The following is a 22285-nucleotide window of genomic DNA, read 5'->3' as shown; positions in this document are numbered from 1 at the left end:
ACTGTGCATGATCTAACTACCTTTCTAGTGCCTGGTGACGTGGATGTCAGGACGACATCGGGTCACCATGGCAATGAACGGAACCCCGCATTGATGTTGCGGGGTCTCCAGTCCAAGAGCAGAGGGGCTTTTGTTCCTCTGCTCGCTTGCTAAATGCTGCGATTGCAGCATTTATGGGATTAAAGTGCCGGGATCAGTACGGGCACCGCGTTCCAGGTGTCGGTAGTCAGAATCAGCTGACACCTGGCGGCGATCGCGCGCGCAGAGCCTCTGTATGCAGGTGATTGCTGAGACATATCCATACGTACCTGGTCATTAAGGCCCAGGGCACAGGGACGTATGGATACGTCTCACGTCATAATGGGGTTAAAGAGTCAATATTGACTTTGAGGATCGCTGCTTCCAATAAGTGGTGGTAGAGTCCTAGTCCTCTTCCTCTATGAAGGTCATTTGCATATTTAAATTTCCCAGAGGAACATGCATGTCTTATAAGTCTCCTCACTCTGACATGCCAGGCTTGACTTGTCACTCTCCACAAGGAGAAAACTTACACCTTAGTCTCTTAAAACTATGGCTGCAATCATACAGCTTGGCTCTGATTCATGCTGCTTGTGGTATTGGCAGCATGAAGGGAGTGAAAGGTCTCCTTTAACCTGTCGCATGATTAATACTGACCACAGCATGGGCAGCAGAAATCACATGTATGATTTGCAGCTAAACAACACCACTGATACACATGCTGGTAGTGCAGTTTCCTTTTTTATTCATTGCAAACATTGCCATATCTCCAAGATGTTATATATTAAAAACAAAAAAAGTTTCATGTGATTAACAGAAGTTCATAAAGATAAAGAGTGTGGGTACAAAATGATTCATTCTCAGGACTGCTCCCCATACTGTATCCATATACTGGAGGAAGATTATCCAGCCGCTCCTGAAGATGTGGCTAATCTGGGCGTTGTTTAAGTCAATTTGTTATATTTCTTTGTACATATTGTCCTGTGCAAGTCTCTCGGAGTTAAATAGTTCTTTTCATGTGACCCCTTTGAGTGAAATATGAGTTGGAGCAAAGCCTCTGGGAAGCGAGCTTCACAATTTACATTGTGCCTTGTTATATTCACTTAAATAGGAAAGAAACAAAATCCTCCAAACACTGTTAAAGAGAGAGACTTCATGGGCATCACAGAGAGAAGGTAAAAAAATATACAGGGAATGTCAAAGAAAGAAATCCACAGAGGAAATCATATAGAGGAAACTCAATGGGACTTTAATTAAAACTTGATAAAGATTCTCTGCCAGCAAGAAAAAGAAGAAAGGTGACTATAGGTGGAGGAGGAGACCTGGGATTCATCTAAGATACTGTACTCTCCAGCGTTCAGGCTGAAGGAAAGGTCAGTGAGAGAACGTTTTCTACCGAGGTGTAGAGAATATTGCATAAGGCAAACTGGAACAAGGCAACGTAAAAAGGACGACGACTGGGAGGAAAACAAGAAGCTAAAACCAGTTCTGGTAAAATAGAATATACGTGGAATCAGCATAAATAAATGACGCACATTTTGGCAAAGTCATATATATATAACCATAGAACATTTTTAAATAAAAGATATTGGATATAAATATTATTTTTAAATATTTGAAAACGAAATGCAGATACAAGAGTGACAAGGATTCTAGGAAATTAAAGGGAACCTGTCGCTAGGTTTGGGGACCATAAACCAATCAGCAGATTATTACGTAGGTGAGATTTGGCATTCTGAAAAAAGTTAAAAATGGCATAAAAGGTAATAAAAGGCCTCGCACATTATAAAGGAGAGGAGTCTGTCGGCAACAGGCGCATTAGAAGCCAAGGACAGTACAGCTTGCGTCATTGGGAATGCCATTGACTTTATACCCCTATCTGTGTAATGTGCATACGCCGACTGACGCTGGACTCGTCTCAGTAATGGATAAATTATTTTACTATCTAAGGCCAAAACAGTTTTGACATTTCATTTAGTTGCCTCAAATCTGGTAACAGGTTATTTTCACCCAGGACTTTTTCCTTTCACTCTATGGGACTAAGCGTTTATCGGCAGGTGGTTGAGAACTACCAGCCTGTTCTGCAACGATCTCTCCCGGCTGAGAGCGGTCCTGGGCAGCTCCTGCTTCCTGTGACATCAGGTTGACAAAGTAGTTTGTTCTCTTCTGCTCTGCTGATGGGGCTTCACTGCCAACATCATATTGATTGATTGCCAGCTCCTCGCTGCTTTGGGCTGAGCTGGCTGTCAATTAACGTAGGCAGTGATGCCTCATCGAAAGAGTAGAGCAGATGAGAAGGAACTGCTTTGTCGACGTGATGTCACAGAAATCAGGAGAGGTCTGTGACCACTCCGAGGGAGAAATCGTTGCAGGGCACAACAGGCAGGTAGTTAGCAACCATCTGATACTAAATGATTAGCCCCATAGAGGAAAAAAGGAAGTCCCGGATAACCCCTTTAACAATATTCCAACATATTCTCATCAGTTCCTTATAGCCTTCAAGATCTCTGCTTGAGGTCATTCAATGAAAACTTCACAGAAAAATTCCACTGGATAACAATCTGCCCAGTTTATGGGATGGATATCCAGGCGCTGAGTTTGATACTGTATCAGAGCAGTGTCTTAGGACAGGCTGAGCGCCCGTGCGATCATCTTATCTAACGACTGCTAGCAGAGATGTTGAAAATCTCGACAAACTGTTGCTGAAAGTGTATTAGAAATGACAGAACTTTTCATAATACAAAGAAAACCTGTATTTACAGAACAAAAAATAACCCCTTAATGCTGCAGACAACACACACAATTATAAAGCTGAAGCACAAGACACGTGGTTCAGGATGGCATTTTGTGATTTCAATGGAAGTGCCATCCCCTACCCCTTCCCCAAAATAAAACTTTTGTGAAAGATGGGTTCACCAAAATAAAAGTAACACAAAGAGTAACCAAGAATTTTTTTTTCTAAAACCACTTTGGGGCCTATGTGATCACTGGAACCCGAACTGTGACCCCATGCAGATCTACTGAAGTGAACTCATAGATGATCATGGGGCTTTAGGCTGGGGTCACTCGCCCCTATATTCCGATAATGCAAACCACACGCTGATCAGAGTGTGAGCATAATGTGATCAGATTCTCTCAGATGAGGAGAAGATGAAGAAAAAAATTCTCCATCTTCTCCATTGTGCCCATTCGTTTAAATTGGACTGCACTCACATGTCATCCGAGTGCAGTCCGATGCTTTCCACAGACTCATTGACTTGCAAGGCCTTGGTCTGATAATTGGATCAAACTTTGGCATGCTGCAATTTTTTCCTCTACATAAAAAAAAAAAATTGGACATGTGATCCGTGTGTGATCCGATGCTTTGTAGGATCCTACTTAGACTGAAAGTACGGTCATCTGCATGAGCCCTTAAGAGTATCAAAGCCCCTGCAACAAATCGTAAAATGTTAGTACCTGAAACCAGCTCTGACCTCAGTGCAAATACTAAAATAAATCCCACCATACAAGACCTGGTCTTTTTTTTGTCTTCTACCCGACGAATAGAGCGATATACTCTCTGAACATGTTTCTGCTCTGCCCCATAATAAAGGAGAACTACCCCATAAATAGAAGTCTCTAGGAAGTGGAAGGATCAGTAGCTACCTAGGATCTTCCATACTTCCCTGTGCTAAGCACAGAAGACCTGGTTGGGGTTTGACAAATGAGTGACAGATGACATCCTCATAGACTATCAGTTGTAGACTCTTCACTCCTGACCCCAAGGGGACAAACTTTTTGTTTAAAACCTTTTCAACAAACAACCCTGTCTTGTCCTGTGACATGGGATGGGCACACAATTACACGGAGATAGCTAATACATGTTAGGTAGATTATAGGATTTTTAACACAATAGGGTCACACCTGTGTTTTCTGCAGTATTTTCCCCTACTTTATTAACTGATCTAATGTATTAAATATTCGGTAACGAATCTGTGTCGATTCCAATTCAGCAATGTTTATACAAAATGCAGTGCCACCAATGTGCAGACGTTACCCGGGGTGTGTGCATCAACCCAATACAATCAGTCTGCTGGGTGCGCTCATTGCTCGTAGCCATTCTGCAGTGCTCCAGAAGTGGCCGCTGAAAAGGCCAAATTTTACAACTTTCTAAAGAACTTTGGCCCACATTTTTTAAGGATTCACAGCTCAATACACAAGTAAGGGAGTTGGGCCAAATTTAATCAAAGGAGCATTAGATGTGATGCATTTTGGATTGTCTAAAAATGCAATCTCCGCATGCAGAGAGCGTGGGTATTAATAAGATTTGTGCTAAAAAGTGATAATTTTCTGGCTTTAGTATTAAAAGAGTCTGTCCCGAGATACGTACAGCACTAAACCAATAAGATAATACTTTCCCGTCTGTTCCAGAGCTGCATCCCCGTCGGTATACTGTTTACATTGGCTGCTTGTAAGCCCTATGTGATGTCTGCAGCCAATCATTGGCGTCAGCAGTCTCAGGACGCATACCGCTAAGCCAATGACTGGCTGCTATATCGTATAGCCACGTAAGATACACGGGCTATACGATATACAGGATACACGCAGCACTGGAATGGAGGGTGAGTTAATTCAGTGATATTGCTGCCTATGCGCAGCACTTTCCATGTCTCGGACAAACCTTTAAAGGGAAGCTCTCATCGGGATTTTGTTATGCAATTTGAGAGCAGAATCATTTTTGAAAAGTACTAAGAAAAGCAGGCACGTCTCACATCTGTTAGACAGATTATTAAAGGGAATCTGTCACCAGGTTTTTGCTACCCTATTTGAGAACAGCATGATGTTGAGGCAGAGACTCTGATTCCAGTGATGTGTCGCTTACTGGGCTACTTGCTGTAGTTTCAATAAAATAACTGCAGGAGATTATCACTAAAGGAATAGTAAAACCTGCTGTCATGTAATATAACCCCACCCACACCACTGATTGGCAGCGTCGTTTCTGTGCACAGTAAGCAGCCAATCAGTGGTGTGGGCGGGGTTATACAGAGCTTAGCATTGAGAGAACTGGTAGATTAGCAGCAGATGAAACGGTGATTTTATGAGAACTGCACCAAGCAGCCCAGCAAGTGATAAATTACTGGAATCAGTGTCTCTTCCTCTACATCATGCTGTTCTCAAATGGGGTAGCAAAAACCTGGTGAGAGATTCCCTTTAATAAATTTGTCTAACAGATTTGAGACACATCTGCTTTTCTTAGTACTTTTCAAAAGTGATGAGTGCCGAGAAAAGTTGAAAATTTTCAAAACGTAAGGGCCCCGATTCATAAAGACTGGCGTAAACAAATGAAGCATGAGCATCTGACAAGTGGTGTGCACCTTGCCACAAATGTTACTCCAGTGAGAGACCCTGTCACACCCCAGCTTGGTCCGTTCTACCGAAGCTGGCTGAAACTGGAGTGACAATGCCAAAAGTTGCAATAATTTTGAGCCACTTTATGTTGCTCAAATTTTTTTTGCAACTTTTCAAAGCCATTTATGCCAGAATTTTGGCTTTGCTGAATGGAGGCCATGATGCACAATTATTTGCAGATATTTTGAGCTCAGTTTATGGCAAGAACGGATATAAATTTAAGTCTTTGTGTTGTTCAATATCGGAAATATCTTTGCTTGCTACCCATGAAGACATCTCATACTGACCATGTCCGACTTCCAGACATAACAAGCCATGCCCCTGTGTATGCAGCACATGATCAAGGCAAGATTCATTCTCAATGTGCACGAGAATGTGGTCATTCACTGGCAGCAAGCAGAGATAGCTAGGATGATGGGAATTAAAACAAAGTAGGTTTCATTTCCTTTTAAAGTGATTAAGCTTCTTGTACATCAAACTGGAAACCTCCTTTAAAGAGAGATGGCATTGCAGGCTCCAGTGCATAGCTGTGCAGGCAAAGTGGGGCTAAGACATAAAATTATCTAAAGACAATTAAAAATCTGTACATAGATCACATATATAGCTATACTATACATATATTACTAAAGGTCATTTGATTTTTGGTTCCACATAAAATTTGACTCCGTCGCGGACATTGTATGAATGTAAAGCCCGTGAGCTGAATTTCATTTCTTCTGGCCCGAAAGGGGTCTCGTGGTCCAAGTAATAAAGCCGCATGTTGTTTGTGGACAATTGTACCACAGTCTTAAGCTGCTTCTTGAATTCGGCCACGGTCTGATCCAGTCGGACACTTATTTTCTGGACTTTCTCCTCATAGTGAATGTCAACGCTGGCTTGATTCTGGGGCCGAAGGTCAACCTCAGCCAGTGGTTCCAACTTACCATACTTCCTTACCAGCTCTTGATATCTAGAGGAAGAACGAAAGTGACAGACACAATCTTAGCCCATTTCATTTACTGTAGACAAGATCAATGATTATTTCAGTGAGCAAGAAAGATAGAATTTATTATATATATATATATATATATATATATATATATATATATATATATATATATATATATATATATATATATATATATATATATATATATATATATAAATAAATGTCCGATAACACAGGTATGTTATACAAGCCTCAACTGTATGCAACAAGAATACTACATGCAAATAGCCTCTTTCCCCTTAGAAACCCTTCAAAGACCTCTCATTCATCCAAATCAGACATCTTGCTTTGCACTGAGGAGGAGTTAACACCCCTGAAACAGAGGATATTTGCAGATTTAAATTCTCAGAGGAAAATTGCATGGCCGTTAAGGAGAAATGTTACCCTTTACATTCCCCCTGTGAGAGCCTCTTACCTAGCCAAATCAGTTCTCGCTTGCTTTGCACTGATGAGGAGAAAACACCCTGAAACACATCTGCAAATGGAGTTTCGGCTTCTAATCCTAGGTAATTTGGTAAGACTTGTTAAAGGGTTGATATTGACTTTTAGGATTGCTACTCCCAATTGGTGGGAATAGAGTCCCTATTCTCTTCTTCACTCAAGAGGCCATTATTAAATTCCCAGAGGAGCTCTGCATGGCCTATAGGTCTCCGATGCAATTTAATAAAAATGTATATATTTTATTGAGATTTTTTTTCCATCCTGCACATCTCTCTTTGGTTCACAGTGATATGAATAGATAAAGGCTATGTAGGATGCATCCAATAAGCGATTATAGGCTATCGCCTTGTCAGTAGTAAATAAAGACTCAAGTAAACAAATTTACCGACCTAACCAGCATTTACAGTACAGATGAAATTACAAGATGTTACATTACATGGGCTCATGAGCTCAGCCCGCTCCATACTTAGAAGGTGCCGGCTAACAACCGCCTGTAAGGGGCACAATCAGAGCTAGGACTGCTCACAGGATGGGTGGCCTCTTTAGCACCCCATGAACAATTGTAGGTTTCATGGGCTGTCATTGCAAGCCACTCATCTTAGTGCTCCTAATAAGCCCTGCACAGACACAATTTAATAGGAGATCACAGACAAGAAAAAGCTCTGCAATACAGAAGCGTCGCAGTGTATTGTACTAGTCATTAGGTGACAGCAGGTCCAAATTCCTTTGATGGGGCATAAACATGAAAAAAATGAAAAATATTTTTTTTTAGAAGTACTTACATAAACTTTAAAACAAAATCACCCCTTTTCCCATAACACCTCCCAGAAGTATATAATAAAGCCATCCTAAATTCAGTGCAGCCATAACTGTACGGACCCTCAGAATATAGGTAACGTTACATAGTGCATGTAGGACATCCATGAATTAGCAGGTGCTAATTGTCAACCTGTAACTGAATCCACATCTATGGAAGGTTCAGCCAATCAACACCTATATGACAGCCTGGAGGAAGACATAGTCCACAGAGTGCAATGTCTTATTTTATGGTCCTTCAAAATATAATTTAAGAAACCTTTTAATATCTGTGGCTAAAGAGATATACAGTGGCATGTAAATGTTTGGACACCTCTGGTCAAAATTACTGTTAATGTGAACATTTAAGCAAGTTGATGAAATGATCTCTAAATGGCCTAAAGTTAAAAATGACACATTTACTTTGTATTTTAGGCAAAAAAGAAAAAATGTTTTCAGTTTTTACATTTTAAAAATGACAAAAAGGAAAATGGGCCGATGCAAAAGTTTGGGAACCCTGCATAGTTAATACCTATTAGCACCCCCTTTTGAAAGTATCACTGCTTGTATAAAGCTGATTTCCATCCATTTTTCCTTGAATAATTCTTCCAGTTCTGTGAGATTCCTGGGTCGTCTTGCATGCACTGTTTTTTTGAGGTCTAGTCAGAGATGTTCAATGATGTTCAGATGAGAGGACTGTGAGGGCCATTGTAAAACCTTCAGCTTGCGCCTTTTGAGGTCGCCTATTATGGATTTTGAAGTGTGTTTAGGATTACCCATTTGTAGAAGCCATCCTCTTTGTAACTGGTGTTATTTTTGCAGCAAGAATTTGTTGAAATTTCATTGAATCCATTCTTCACTCTACCCGTGAAATGTTCCCCGTACCATTGGCTGTAACATAACCCCTAAGCATGATTGATCCAACCCCATGATTAATGGTTGGTGAGATGTTCTTTCCCTGAAATTCTGTGCCCTTTCTTCTCCACACATACCTTTGATCATTGTGGCCAAAGAGTTCTATATTAACCTCATCGGTCCACAGGAGTGGTTGCCAAAATGCATCAGGCTTGTTTAGATGTTCTTTTGCATACTTCTGATGCTGAATTTTATGGTGAGGACGTATGAAAGGTTTTCTTCTGATGACTATTCCATGAAGGCCATATTTGTGCAGGTGTCTCTGAACAGTAGAACAATGTACCAAAACTCCAGAGTCTGATAAATATTTCTGAAGGTCTTTTTCAGTCAAGCGGGGGTCCTGATTTGCCTCTCTAGCAATCCTATGAGCAGCTCTCACTGAAGCTTTGCTTGGTCTTCCAGACCTTATATTGACCTCCCCTGTTCCTGTTAACTGCCATTTCTTAATTACATTTCAAACTGAGGAAAGGGCAATTTGAATACGCTTTGCTAACTTCTTATAGCCTTCTCCTGCTTTCTGGGCCTCCACCATTTCCATTTTCAGAGTGCTAGGCAGCTGCTTAGAAGAACCCATGACTGCTGTTTTTTGGCACAAGGTTAGAGGAGGCTGAGTTTTATAAAGCTGCGTAATTTTCATCACCTGGCCTTTCCTAACAATGATAGTGAACAATCAACAACCCTAAAAGGCTAATTAAGGTCTGAAACCTTGGTCCAAGTTATCTGAGCATACAAATCTTCAAGGGTAAGAACCAGGAGAGACAGAGTAAATATGGCATAAAATAGATTTTTTATTTGATACAAATGTAAAATTCAAAATATTCAATCGTAAAATTACCATGACAGACATAAAGTGCAGTGTGCTGGGAGAAAAGACTGCTGCACCCTTTCACATACCCAGCAATAAAGATTGCCACATCACAGCAACATATGCCATATCAAGTGAAAGTCCTGGGTCAGGTCAGAGAGACAGTGCAACTTCGGGGCTGCCCAGCTCAGAGACTTAACAGTAAAAGGTACTCTGGAAAATGTAAGTGTGTTAAATGGCGCTCCCCAGGAGCCGATAATGGATTTCCACAATTGGCCAGGCATAATGATCTATTGTGTTGAGGGACCAAATTGAGGGGCCAGGTAAAAGAGCGAATCCTCAAGGCCCAAGAGCTACAATCCAGGGGGTATAATCGGTTGGCTTGCCACAATTCTGTCTCTGAGCTCCTTGGGCAGTTCCTTTGGGCTCATGATTCTCATTTGGTCTGACATGCACTGTGAGCTGTGAGGTCTTATATAGACAGGTGTGTGCCTTTCCAAATCAAGTCCTATCAGTTTAATTAAACACGGCTGGACTCCAATGAAGGAGTAAAACCATCTCAAGGAGGATCACAAGGAAATGGACAGCATGTGACTTAAATATGAGTGTCTGAGCAAAGGGTCTGAATACTTATGACCATATGATATTTCATTTTTTGTTTTTTAATACATTTGCAAAAATTTCTACATTTCTGTTTTTTTTCAGTCAAGATGGGGTGCAGAGTGTACTTTAATGAGAAAAAAATTAACTTTTTAGAATTTACCAAATGGCTGCAATGAAACAAAGAGTGAAAATTTAAAAGGGGTCTGAATACTTTCCATACCCACTGCAGATATATAGGTCAGGATATGCCATGACTTTCTAATTGGAGGGATTCCATCTACAAGGACAGCCACCAATCCTGAGCATGGATCTGTGCCAACCAGTTGTGCAGGGGGTATTTCTGGGGGGGTTATATATGACAATGGTATATAAAGAATATTTTTAGCCTCTTTAAACTGAAATAACTTGAAGGTACTGATTAAGATTTCCAGCATAAATCCTACACTGAAACTTCCCAGTAAGTTTTAACATGAAGCGGACACAAATGTGAGGGACCCCGCACCGTGTAAGCCAGTAACATGAGGATCCACAGGGGAGAATGACCCAGCCACTTGCAACCCGAGATGCAGGCAGTTTGGAATAGCACACTGGTTCTATGAACTGGAAAGACTCAGCCATTAATCACTGCACAAGACCTATTGCTGTCTCTTTTTCACATTGCACAGATGGAGAGCCATGGACAAAGAGCTCATTGACAGCAGTGAGCTTGGACTCCGCACAGAGTCTCAGGGTTTGAAGTAGCATGCTACCTGCGGCTTTTAAGTGATGCCTGCTTTATGAAACAAACAGTGACGAAAAGATGAATGGTTATTGCAGCATCTGTGCGGGATATTGCCTATACTATAGGCTGGGGCTACCCCGCAACTTTGACCGGGTGACATGAAGACCACAAAGTCACGTTGCTAAATTACAACTATTATGCTGTGGGTTGGCATCTTACAATGCCAACATCCATATGGTGAAATTCACAAACACATTTCATTTTAAGACCATAAAATAGAAAATTAATATGAATTCAAATAAGAATAATAATAATGCACTATTAATAAAAATATGCACAAAAATAATGTATTAGATTTTTTAATTTTATCATTTCTTTTTTATTATTACACAAATGAAATAATATTAAAAAGGTTTTCCACCACTTTATCACTGATGACCTAACCTTAGGATAGGTCATCAATACCTGATCAGTGGCTGCGGCCGCCGGCTGGAAATGCTCAATTGCTAAGCTGCCCCGTCTTTTGATAGTGGCCGCATTTAGGTACTGCACATCCACTTTCTATTGATTTGAATAGGAGGCAGATGTGCAGTACTCTGCCGCGGCCAATATCAAAAGAGGGGGCAGCTCAGCAATTGGGCATTTCCAGCCGGAGGCTGCAGCCACCACTGACAACAGCTGATTGGTGTGGGTGCCGGGTATTGGACCCCGACTGATCAGACACTGATCACCTATCCTAGGGATATGTCATCAATGATCATCATAGAATGTTAGAGTTGGAAGGGACCTCCAGGGTCATAGTGTCCAACCCCCTGCTCAATGCAGGATTCACTAAACCATCTCAGACAGATGTCTGTCCAGCCTCTGTAAAGTAGTGGACAACCTCTTTAAGGGAAAAAGTAAAATAAGAGTACTAAGAATATTAGTAATACAAGATGATGTGATTTTTTTTCTTTTACTCGATTATATAGCGCCATTACCGTATTTTTCGGACCATAAGACGCACTTTTTTCCTCCAAAATTTTGGGGGAAAATGGGGGGTGCGTCTTATGGTCCGAATGTTGGGGGGGGGGTGTATATTTGTGTGTGGTGTGGAGGGAGCGGTATCGGTGGAGGAGCGGGGCACAGGAGGCAGCAGCCGCCCGCAGCAGCCTACACTGTCCCCGCTGCTAAAGAAAATGAATATTCATGCTCCTTAATAGCGGTATACAGTGTAGCCGCACTGCGGCTGCTGCTGCCGGCTATCTCCTGTGCCCGCTGTTAAAGGCATGAATATTCAACCTCTCTCCACGCCCATGAGTGTGGGGAGGGGGTGAATATTCATGTCCTTTAATGAGCGGGCACAGGAGATAGCCGGCAGCAGCAGCCGCAGCGCGGCTCCGCTGTGTGCCGGCTATGAAGGAGAGTGAAGTCTCTGCTCCCCGCGCACACAGACCCGGCGTGGGGAGCAGTGACTTCCGGCAGCTGATCTCTCCTTGTGAGCCGCGCATGGCAGTGACGTCATGCGTGGCTCACATGGAGAGATCAGTGTGGGCAGACAGGATGCAGCGCTGGAGGAGAGAGAAGAGAGGTGAGTAGGAGTGTTTATTTTTTTTTAATGTGCAGCCTGATGGGGATTAGGGGTGCCATGCATTCCAGGACAGGGATTAGGGGTGCCAAGCATACCAGGACAGGGATGAGGGATGCCATGCATACCATAACAGGGATGAGGGGTGCCATGTATACCATGACAGGGATGAGGGGTGCCATGCATACCAGTATAGGGATGATGGGTGCCATGCATACCAGGATAGGGATGAGGGGTGCTTGCATACCAGGATAGGGATGAGGGGTGCCTGCATACCGGGACAGGGATGAGAGGTGCCATGCATACCAGGACAGGGATTAGGGGTGACATGCATACCAGGATTGGGGATGAGGGGTGACATGCATACCATGACAGGGATGAGGGGTGCCATGCATACCAGGATAGAGATGAGGGGTGCCTGCATACCAGGATAGGGATGAGGGGTGCCTGCATACCAGGACAGGGATGAGAGGTGCCATGCATACCAGGACAGGGATGAGGGGTGCCATGCATACCAGGACAGGGATGAGGGGTGCCATGCATACCAGGACAGGAATGATGGGTGCCATGCATATTAGGATAGGTATGAGGGGTGCCATGCATACCAGGATAAGGATGAGGGGTGCCATGCATACCAGGATGGAAGGATGCCAGGCATACCAGGATGGGGATGTGGACCACATATAAAAGGAAGGGGGACAGCATATATACCAGGATGGGGGATATTGTCAGAATTGGGGGACATTACCCTATACCAGTGTCAGCAGAAGACCCCCTCCCTCTTAAAAGTGCATCATGACCACATTTTTTGCTTAAATTTTTATTTTTTTATTTTCCTCCTCTAAAACCTAGGTGCGTCTTATGGTCTGGTGCGTCTTATAGTCCGAAAAATACGGTAATTCCACAGCGCTTTACAGTCATCATCACTGTCCCCACAATCTACATTCCCAATCTGTATGTGCGAGGAAACCAGAGTACTCAGTGGAAACCCACGCAAATGCGAGGAGAATTTTTATTATTAATATTAACACTAATACTACTCCTATTAAAAATGGGAGTAATAAAACAAGATACAATATTAAAATAATATCATTCTTTTTCTCAATAGAAGTTATATGTTATAAATATTTTTTGAAACAATAAGAATGATAAAATACCAATATTATGAAATATTATTATTACTACTACTAATATTATTAGAAGAACAATAAAGGCAGGCATGAATTAAACCTACATGTTATTTACAAGGAAAGGTCAATTTTCAAGGAAAGTTCAATTTTAACTATAGGTAGTGGCTATCGACTTAAAAATGGCATCACCGCTCAGCGATGGGAACCACCATGATACTTTTACGTCTCAGCTGCACTTACACAAAGACAGGGATTGTCACTGGATCATCAGGGGACAGAACAGTTGAGTTACATTTCATTTTGTTTTATTTATTTTTTTTTTATATTTAAAAAATATATATTATTTACACTCACACATTTTATCTTTTAGTACTTAATGAAATAAAGAAAAAACTGTTGATTAGTGATGGGCAGACCCGTAGATGTTCAGGTCCAGGTGAACATTATTAAAAGTTTGGGTACCAGAATGGTACCCGAACGCCATTCATATGAATAGGGGGCGTGAACATCCGCGGTTTTCCACGCTGTCATCTAAGTGACAGCACAGGAAACAGGATCTCTGATCGGCATTGTTACCGCAGGTTAGAGCGCTGCGGTATCACACTGTCAGATGTCAGCGTGATCCCGCAGCTGTGACTGGCGGCAAAAAGCTTACCGCTGGTCACTGGCATCGGCTAATGAGACGACTACTCCCATCAGCCGACGCCTACTGTTACTGTTAACAGCGAGCGCAGGCGCGGCTAATGAGAGTATTCATTAGCCAGCGCCTGTGCTCAAAGTAAAAAAAAAAAGTTCAAATAAATAAATACATATAGAAATAAAAAACACATTATACTCACACCTAATCCCCAATGCCCTTGTCCCCTGCAAAAAAAACAAAAATAAAAAAAAAACACTATAATACTCACCTTAACGCCTAATCCCCGAAGCCCATTTCACCTGTAAAAGAGAAAAAATAATAACCCACCATAATACTCACCTATCCGCCGTAACCAAGAGTGTCCCGCGACGATCTCACTTCTAGAGCAGTTACATCAGCAGATGTGACTGTTCTATCCCGCAGTGTATAGCGCTGAATTACCATGAAAGAGGTCACAGGAGTTCATCAGCAAATGAGCTCCAGTGATCACACTTACTGCACTACTGCGTGAGAAAGTTCTTACGCAGCAGCAGTGCCGTAAGTGAGGTCACAGGAGTTCATCAGCTGATGAACTCGTGTGAACTCTCTTACGGCAGCTCAGCGCTTCACACTGCCTGTGTCAGTGTGTAGCCTGCTGTCATGTAGAGCAGTCACATCTGCTGATGTAACTGTTCTGCAAGTGAGATTGTCGCGGGAAACTCTGGATTATTTCATCAGATCGGACGGGTGAGGCATATGGTTGTTTTTTATTTTTGTTTTTTACAGGTGTTAACGGCTTCAAATGGATTGGGTGTTATGTGAGTATAACTGTGTTTTTTATTTTTAAATAAATGTGTAAAGATTTTTTTTCATGCTGTGTCTTTATTTAAAATCTTTTACTATGGGGTTAGTAATGGAGTTTTATAGACGCCTCTCCATTACTAACCCCTGGGCTTCATGTCAGTTGCCAATACAAGGCTGACATGAACCCCAACCCATATTATTGTTGCGCCATTTCTGGGGCCGCTGAGGGCTGATGTTATTAGCCTCAGAGGGGGCTAATATCCATGGCCCCTTTCCTGGCTATTCATATCAGCCCACAGCTGTCTGTTTAGCCTTTGCTGGTTAGAATTTATAGGACCCTATGTCATTTTTTTCTGGGGTCCCCCTGTAAACTATTATCTATCTGTCTACCTATCCATCCATCTAGCAGTCTGTCCATCATCTATCTATATATCTATCTATTAACTATCAATCATCTGTTACACTGTTACCACCGATCAGAGCCCTATTTTTTGCCCTGTAATGCAGATAACAGAAAGGGAAACACCCAAAACCGAACAGTAACAAGGACTTCCTGAGGAAGTCAGTGTTCGGTGTCTGTGCCCGAACAGTGGGTGTTAGGTACAGACCTCGAACTTTACTGTTTGGGTTCGCCCATCTCTACTGTTGATGCATTTTGAGAGCTGTAATTTTTTTGCTTCTTAGTCAATATTGTGGTAGAGTAAATCTGCCATTGATTTTTCCATTTCTTTTTTTTATATATTTTTTTTACAGCAATCACAAAATTATATGGTAACTTTTTTGTCTAAATTTTTTTATAATTGTCGTTAAAGCTTATATGTATTTTTACTTTACGGTTTACCATGCTCTAAAGTAAATCATTTAACCCAATGATAGAACACCTTTCCTCCTTCAAACAGCTTAGGCACTACACTCACTATTGGCTGACATTTAAGAAGTTTAAAGGGAACCTTTCAGCAGGATTTCACCCCCCAAATTATTTATATGCTCGTGTAGCTCTTTCTAATACAAGTCCTTCAATAACTTTACATGACCAGTCCACTCCTTTGTTACAGAGAAATCAGTGTTTGAATGGATATGCAAATGAGACTGAAGTGCTATTCGTAGATCTGAAGCCTCAGTCACTCCAGCTCTATTCCTCGCCCAGCGCCGCCTCCTCCTGCTTTGCTTGACAGTCTCTGTGCTCTGTGAATTCAGGCAAAGGAGCAGTCAGTCAGGCAGGAGGAGGCGGCAGCACTGGGCGGGGAATAGATCTGGAGTGACAGAGGCTTCAGATCTACAAATAGCTCTTCAGCTTAGTTTGTATATCAATTTGAATGCTGAATTGCACATATACTGTAAATAGTTTAAGGAGGATCAAATCCAGCTGACAGATTCCCTTTAACAGATGTCATCTGAACAAAAAAATTATGGGTCCATGGCCAGGAAAGTCCTCAGATCTCCCCTGATTCTGGCCATTATTGTGAGAACATGCCCTCACTATAAATGGCGTGTCACCAGTACAACCCAAAAGTGGACTATTACAGCCCTGGGAAGATAGTGGTGAAAAATAAGGAAGGTGTTATTAATATGTTAAAAATAAAAAACAGGAGAAAAAAAACAAACAGTGATTTCCTATAGGCAGCAGATACATGCTCTGTGTGTATACCTTGTCACAAGCAAAAATGGCAGCCTATATTCTGCTAAAGGCTATGCAGGGGAATGGAGTCTCCATCTCTGGGATTTGCAAGTACCTATCCTAGATAAACTGCACCGATATACTTGGCTGACTGCGATTCGGTTTACCTGCACTGAGCAACAAATTTACTAGACGTGACGAGTTCCTAGAAAAAGATGAAGATAAATCAATGAGGACAACGATGGTCATTATGCCCCAGGACCAATATTTACTGTTCTGACTTCCCTACAACAAAAAAAAGTAAATTGTGTCTGGGCATCAGCCCTTCTTATTAAGCTTTTTTTATTTGCTATTGTCTATAGTCTCACCGTAATGGAACTTCTTCCTTTGGGACATTCATATAGTAACGGAGGAAGAATCTCTCGGAGTCTTCTCTTTCACCTTCTGTGACAACACTGCCATTCAGTTTGGAAACAGACGGCAATCTAGGAGTTCATATGAGAGGAAAAGATTAGCAAGACCATCACTACACTGCATTAAAACTGGAGAGGAGAATGCCCGGATCTGTCTTTTCATGAAATCAATATGCTTTCACTCCCGGGTCTCACTGCCAAAAGACTTAAATGTACCAGGGTGACCCCATAGAAATAGCGCGGGCAAGAAACTTTAGAAAGTATGAATATCATCCAGGTCATCTCCAAATTCCAGAGCGATTGTGGGACTCTTCTCACAAAGTAATCGCTCATCACTGCAGTCTCAAGATGTTTCATAAAGTGATAAAACCTGGATTTATTACTGTCAGAATTAATTAGCAGCTCCAGTCTATACGGCGCAGTGACCAGCTTCATTCAGCTCCAGGAGAGGCCTTAGATTAGGGGTTTTCAAACGGGGTCTGTGTTATATTTTAGGGCTAGAGTGAGGTCTTCATAAAGTCATATGAATGTTATAGAGGGGACCCTTGCTCAGTACCCCTTTCTATAACACAATAGAAAAAGCCTCCTCTAGTCACATGCAGTTCATGTAATTGTCACATTTGAAGCCAGTGATTGGCTGCAGCGGTCAAGTGATTGATAAAATATAAAATTTGCCATTACTTAACCTATCCATCAAATTCTATACTCTATCACAAATTTTTGAAAAAGCCTTCAATGGAATCTGTCAGCAGGTTTTAGCTATCTGAGAGCAGTATGATGTAAGGGCAGCGACCTTGGTTCCAGTGATCCATCACTTATTGAGCTGCTTGCTGCAGTTTTGATAAAATCTTTGTTTTATCTGCCGCAAATCTCTGAATGCTATGCTCTGTATGACTTGCACCCTATTGCAAGCTTCATCTGTGTGCAATTCTAATGCTAGGCAATCACCCCCTCAATTGACTGAGAGGTTGAGAGTGGTTGTTCATCAGCATTCTACACCTGTGTTACCTCTTTCTAATAGGGGGGTCTGATGCATCCTGTCTGAACATTCGATGAGATCTTGGCTTGTAAATACCATTGCCTTTTTGCCTCTGTTTCTGAGCTCTGTATAACCCCACACACACCACTGATTGGCAGCTTTCTGTGTACACTCTTCATAGGCAGAAAGCTGCCAATCAGTGGTGGGGGCAGGGTTGGACTACATGGCAGCAGGTTTACTAATCCTCAAGTGATAAAATCACTTTTTATAAGCAGGATATAATCAAAACTATAGCAAGCAGCCCAGTTAGTAACACATTGCTGGAATCAGGGTCTCTACATCATGCTGCAGTCAGATTAGGAAAAACCTGCTGACAGATTCCCTTTAATGTCTCCTGATTATTTCTGAAAGTGAATAGATCAAGGACAGGACCAAGGAGATATTATATATATATATATATATATATATATATATATATATATATATATATATATATATATATATATATATATATATATATATATATATATATAGACAAAAAGTCTATGCTGATTCATACTGGCCAAACAAGGGTGAACAGAGTCCTGTAGATACATTCCATCCAATGCCAGTTTTGACCTTCCTGACAGCCCCATTTTCCATCTCAGACATGTGTCACTTTGTGTGGAAATAACTGTGGAAAGCTTCTTCCAATCTCAGTGATTCTTGGATGTTTTTCCCTCGCGCTTTCCACTTCACGATGGTGGTAAATTTAAGTTGATAAGATTTGCGTTTACTTATGAAAGTCTCACAAATTTGGCAAAAATGTAGAGAAATTTACAAGTTTCATACTTTTGAACTTTTATGCCCTTATACCAGTCATACCACATAAAATGGTTAATAACATTTCACAATCATCCTTTTATTCAATATTTTAGGATGTCAGAAGGATTAAAAATTAAGCAGCAATTTTTCCATTTTTCAACTGATTTTGCAAAATCTATTTTTTAAAGACTTATTCAGTTTTGAAGGGGCCTAAATGTCAGAAAACCCCCAAAGCGGATATAATACCATTTTAAAAATTGCACCCTTCAAAACTACATTAAAGAAGCTTGTTAACCCTTCAGATGCAAAATTGAGTAAAAAAGTGAAAAAGTACATACTTTCAACTAAAATATAATTTTAGCCTCATTTTCACAAGCTGTAATGATAAAAAAAAATTCACTCGAACATTTGTTACGCAGTTTCTACAAAGGAGGCAATACCCCATACGTAGACAGAATCTAATGTTTGGGCACATGGGATGGCATGGAAGAGAAGGAGCAATATTTCACTTTTGGAGCACAAATTTGGCTGAAATAGACTGCAGATGGTATGTTGCATTTTCAGTGCCTCCAATATGCTAAAACAGCAGAATTCACCTCTACAAATGACCCCAGTTTGGCTACTACACCTCTTAAGTAGTGTTGAGCGAGTATGTTCTGTCCGAGTATGCTCGGGCCGAGCTCCGAGTAGTTACAGCTGCTCGGTGATTAGGTTAAATCGCTCCTGTGTGCATGATTTGCGACTGTTTGACAGCTTTATTACATGTGAGGAATGTGTAAGAAATAGACATTCCTCCCATATAATAAAACTGTCAAACAGTCGCAAATCATGCACACGGGAGCAATTTAACCATATCACCGAGCAGCTATAAATACTCGGAGCTCGGCCCAAGCATACTCGCCGAAAGGGTTAACAGAACATACTCGCTCAACACTACTCTTAAGCAATTCATCTAGGGGTGTAATTACCATTTTGGACTCACAGGTGCTCCACAAAAGTTTCTAACATTGTGACAAGAAAGAAAAAAAAAGTTTTTTTTTCACTAAAATGATGCTTAAGCCCCAAATTTTTCATTTTCATAGTTTTTGTCTTTATGTCACATTTTACCACTCGGCTGTGTGAAAATTAACTTTTGTTACAATAATGACCAGATTCATATCTAAATTATTAATTTTTACAATGGCTCATAAGAAAAAATAGTCCCATAAATTAGTACGCCATTTCTCCCAAATATCCTTTAAATAAATTTGCATGCAGCTGCTAAGCAATGTATGGGGCTGATATGTTTCGCTGATCGGGGGATGTGACAAGTTTCGGACCCCTACCAATCTCTTATTGAGGACTCCATCCAATGGATATGTCATCAAGTCCTGGAGAACCCCATTCTGAGCGTTCTCTCCTCTGCAGGAATACTCCACATGATGACCTAAACTGTGGTTTGGGTACATCACGGGGCTCAGAAGGGGCCATTTGGCTTTGGGAGAGTGGATTTTACTGGATTGGTTTTTAGAGCAAACGTTGCTTTTCCAGCATCTTTGAGCTACTAGTAATGTGGAAAACCTCTATTTTCCCATAGACAGATCTGAGTAGGGGTTTGTTATTTGTGTGGGGTGAGTTGAAGTTTTTAATGGTGCCATCTGGGGGTATACATAACATTTTATAAATCGCTTTTTATTCAGATTTTTGAAAACACAGAATGAACAAATAAACAGGATTTTTTTTTTTAAACGCCATTTTACGATATTCACCATGCAGTAAACGGGGTAAGATGGATTTATTCTTCAGGTCAGTGCGATTACAGCGACACCACAGTTATTTAATATTGTAGATTTTGCTAGTTTTGCACACATTTATTTTTTTACAAAAATGTATCACTATATTCTGAAAGCTATAACTTTTTTATATTTCAAAGAGCCGTGTTGGGACTTGAGCTGCGTGAAGGCTTCCTTTTTAAGGAACAAGATGACATTTTCAGTTTTTTTTACATGTCTTTTTGAACACTTTTTATTGAATTGTTTGTGTCAGTATGAGGAAAAACCTGTATTTTGGTGTATTTTTTTTAAATTATTTTTACGGTGTTTATTTTATGGATTAAACAATGGTACAATTTTATAGCTCAGGTCATTCCAGATGCTTGAAATAATAATTATTTATAGGTTTTTTGTTTTTTTTTTACATAAAAAATAGTAGTTTTAGTGGGAAAAAATGTGAGTTATTTTTTCAACTTTATTGGACTTTTTTTTTTTTTGGTTAATCCCTTTCATGTGACTTGAACTTTCTCTAGTCTGATCACTGGTCCAATATCCTGCAATACTTCTGTATTGCACTGCACTAGACCTGTTTGTTTTATACTGACAGGAGGTGTGTTAGACCCTGCTTATGGTGGGGCCTAATGGCCTCAGGGCCGTCCAGCTTCAATGGCCCTGAGGCCAAGTATAGCAACCATTAGCACTCTGCGTTCATGTCGCAAGGGTGCCAATGGGGTTAAAGAGGAAGTCCCCGCATTCCGTTAACCACCTAGTTGCTGTCACTATTGAGAGCAGCATCTAAGGAGTTAACACTGATCACAGCCGTTACAGCAGGGTGTCAGCTATAATATACAGCCGGCTTCGCTTCTCAGCCAGTTTTATCACTGTGCCATGTACAGTTGTGCTCAAAAGTTTACATACCCCGGCAGAATTTTTCCTTTCTTGGCCTTGTTTCAGCGAATATGAATGATAACAAAAAACATTTTTCTCCACTCATGGTTATTGGTTGGGTGAAGCCATTTATTGTCAAACTACTGTGTTTTCTCTTTTTAAATCCTAATGACAATCAAAAACATCCAAGTGAACCTGATCAAAAGTTCACATACCCTGGTGATTTTGGCCTGATAACATGCACAGAATTTGACACAAATAGGTTTGAATGGCTACTAAAGGTAACATCCTCACCTCTGACCTGTTGGCTTGTAATCAGCATGTGTGCATAAAAGCTGAGTGAGTTTCTGGGATCCAGACAGACTCTTGCATCTTAGATCCAGCCTCTGACATTTCTGGATTGTGAGTCATGGGGAAAGCCAAAGAATTGTCAATGGATCTACGGAAAAGGTAGTTGAACTGTGTAACACAGGAAAGGGATACAAAAAATATTCAAGGAATTGATAATGCCAGTCATAAGTTCAAACTGTGATTAACAAATGGAAAATCAGGGGCTCTGGAAAAACCAAACCACGGTCAGGTAGACCAACAAAAATTTTGGCCACAACTGCCAGGAAAAGTGTTCAGGATGCAAAGAAAAACCCACAAATATCATCAGCTGAAATTCAGGACTCTCTGAAAACTAGCGGTGTGGCTGTTTCAAGATGCACTTGAAGAAAAATGGGCTGCATGGTCGAGTCGCCAGAAGAAAGCCATTTCTGCGCAAATGCCACAAACTATCTCGCCTACAATACGCCAAACAGCACAGAGACAAGCCTCAAAACGTCTGGAACAAGGTAATTTGGAGTGATGAGACCAAAATTGAACTTTTTGGCCACAACCATAAACGTTACATTTGGAGAGAGGTCAACAAGGCCTATGATGAAAGGAACACCATTCCTACAGTAAAGCACGGAGGTGAATCGCTGATGTTTTGGGGATGTGTGAGCTACAAAGGCACAGGAAACTTGGTAAAAGTTGAAGGAAAGATGAATGCAG

At 41.1% G+C, this 22285-nt stretch overlaps 1 protein-coding gene across 5 annotated transcripts in view; it reads right to left on the bottom strand.

The window, feature by feature from the left end:
* Positions 1 to 740: 740 nt before the first annotated feature.
* TBCEL (tubulin folding cofactor E like) overlaps positions 741 to 22285 on the bottom strand; it is an 81895-nt gene continuing 60350 nt past the window's right edge. For all 5 annotated transcript variants that reach the window (XM_073656658.1, XM_073656660.1, XM_073656659.1 and 2 more), the window contains 2 exons: positions 16781 to 16897; positions 741 to 6355 (listed from right to left, as the gene is read on the bottom strand). In XM_073656658.1, coding sequence (XP_073512759.1) covers positions 6037 to 6355; positions 16781 to 16897 — 436 coding nt within the window. In that variant the 3' untranslated portion in view covers positions 741 to 6036. The remainder of the gene's footprint in view (positions 6356 to 16780; positions 16898 to 22285) is intronic.

This window comes from Phyllobates terribilis, unplaced genomic scaffold, assembly GCF_046119375.1.
Source record: "Phyllobates terribilis strain yellow unplaced genomic scaffold, ASM4611937v1 Scaffold_12__6_contigs__length_324123572, whole genome shotgun sequence".
Classification (NCBI taxonomy): domain Eukaryota; kingdom Metazoa; phylum Chordata; class Amphibia; order Anura; family Dendrobatidae; genus Phyllobates; species Phyllobates terribilis.
The sequence above is the reverse complement of the archived record's forward strand: the minus strand, read 5'-3'. Positions and strand labels throughout refer to the sequence as shown.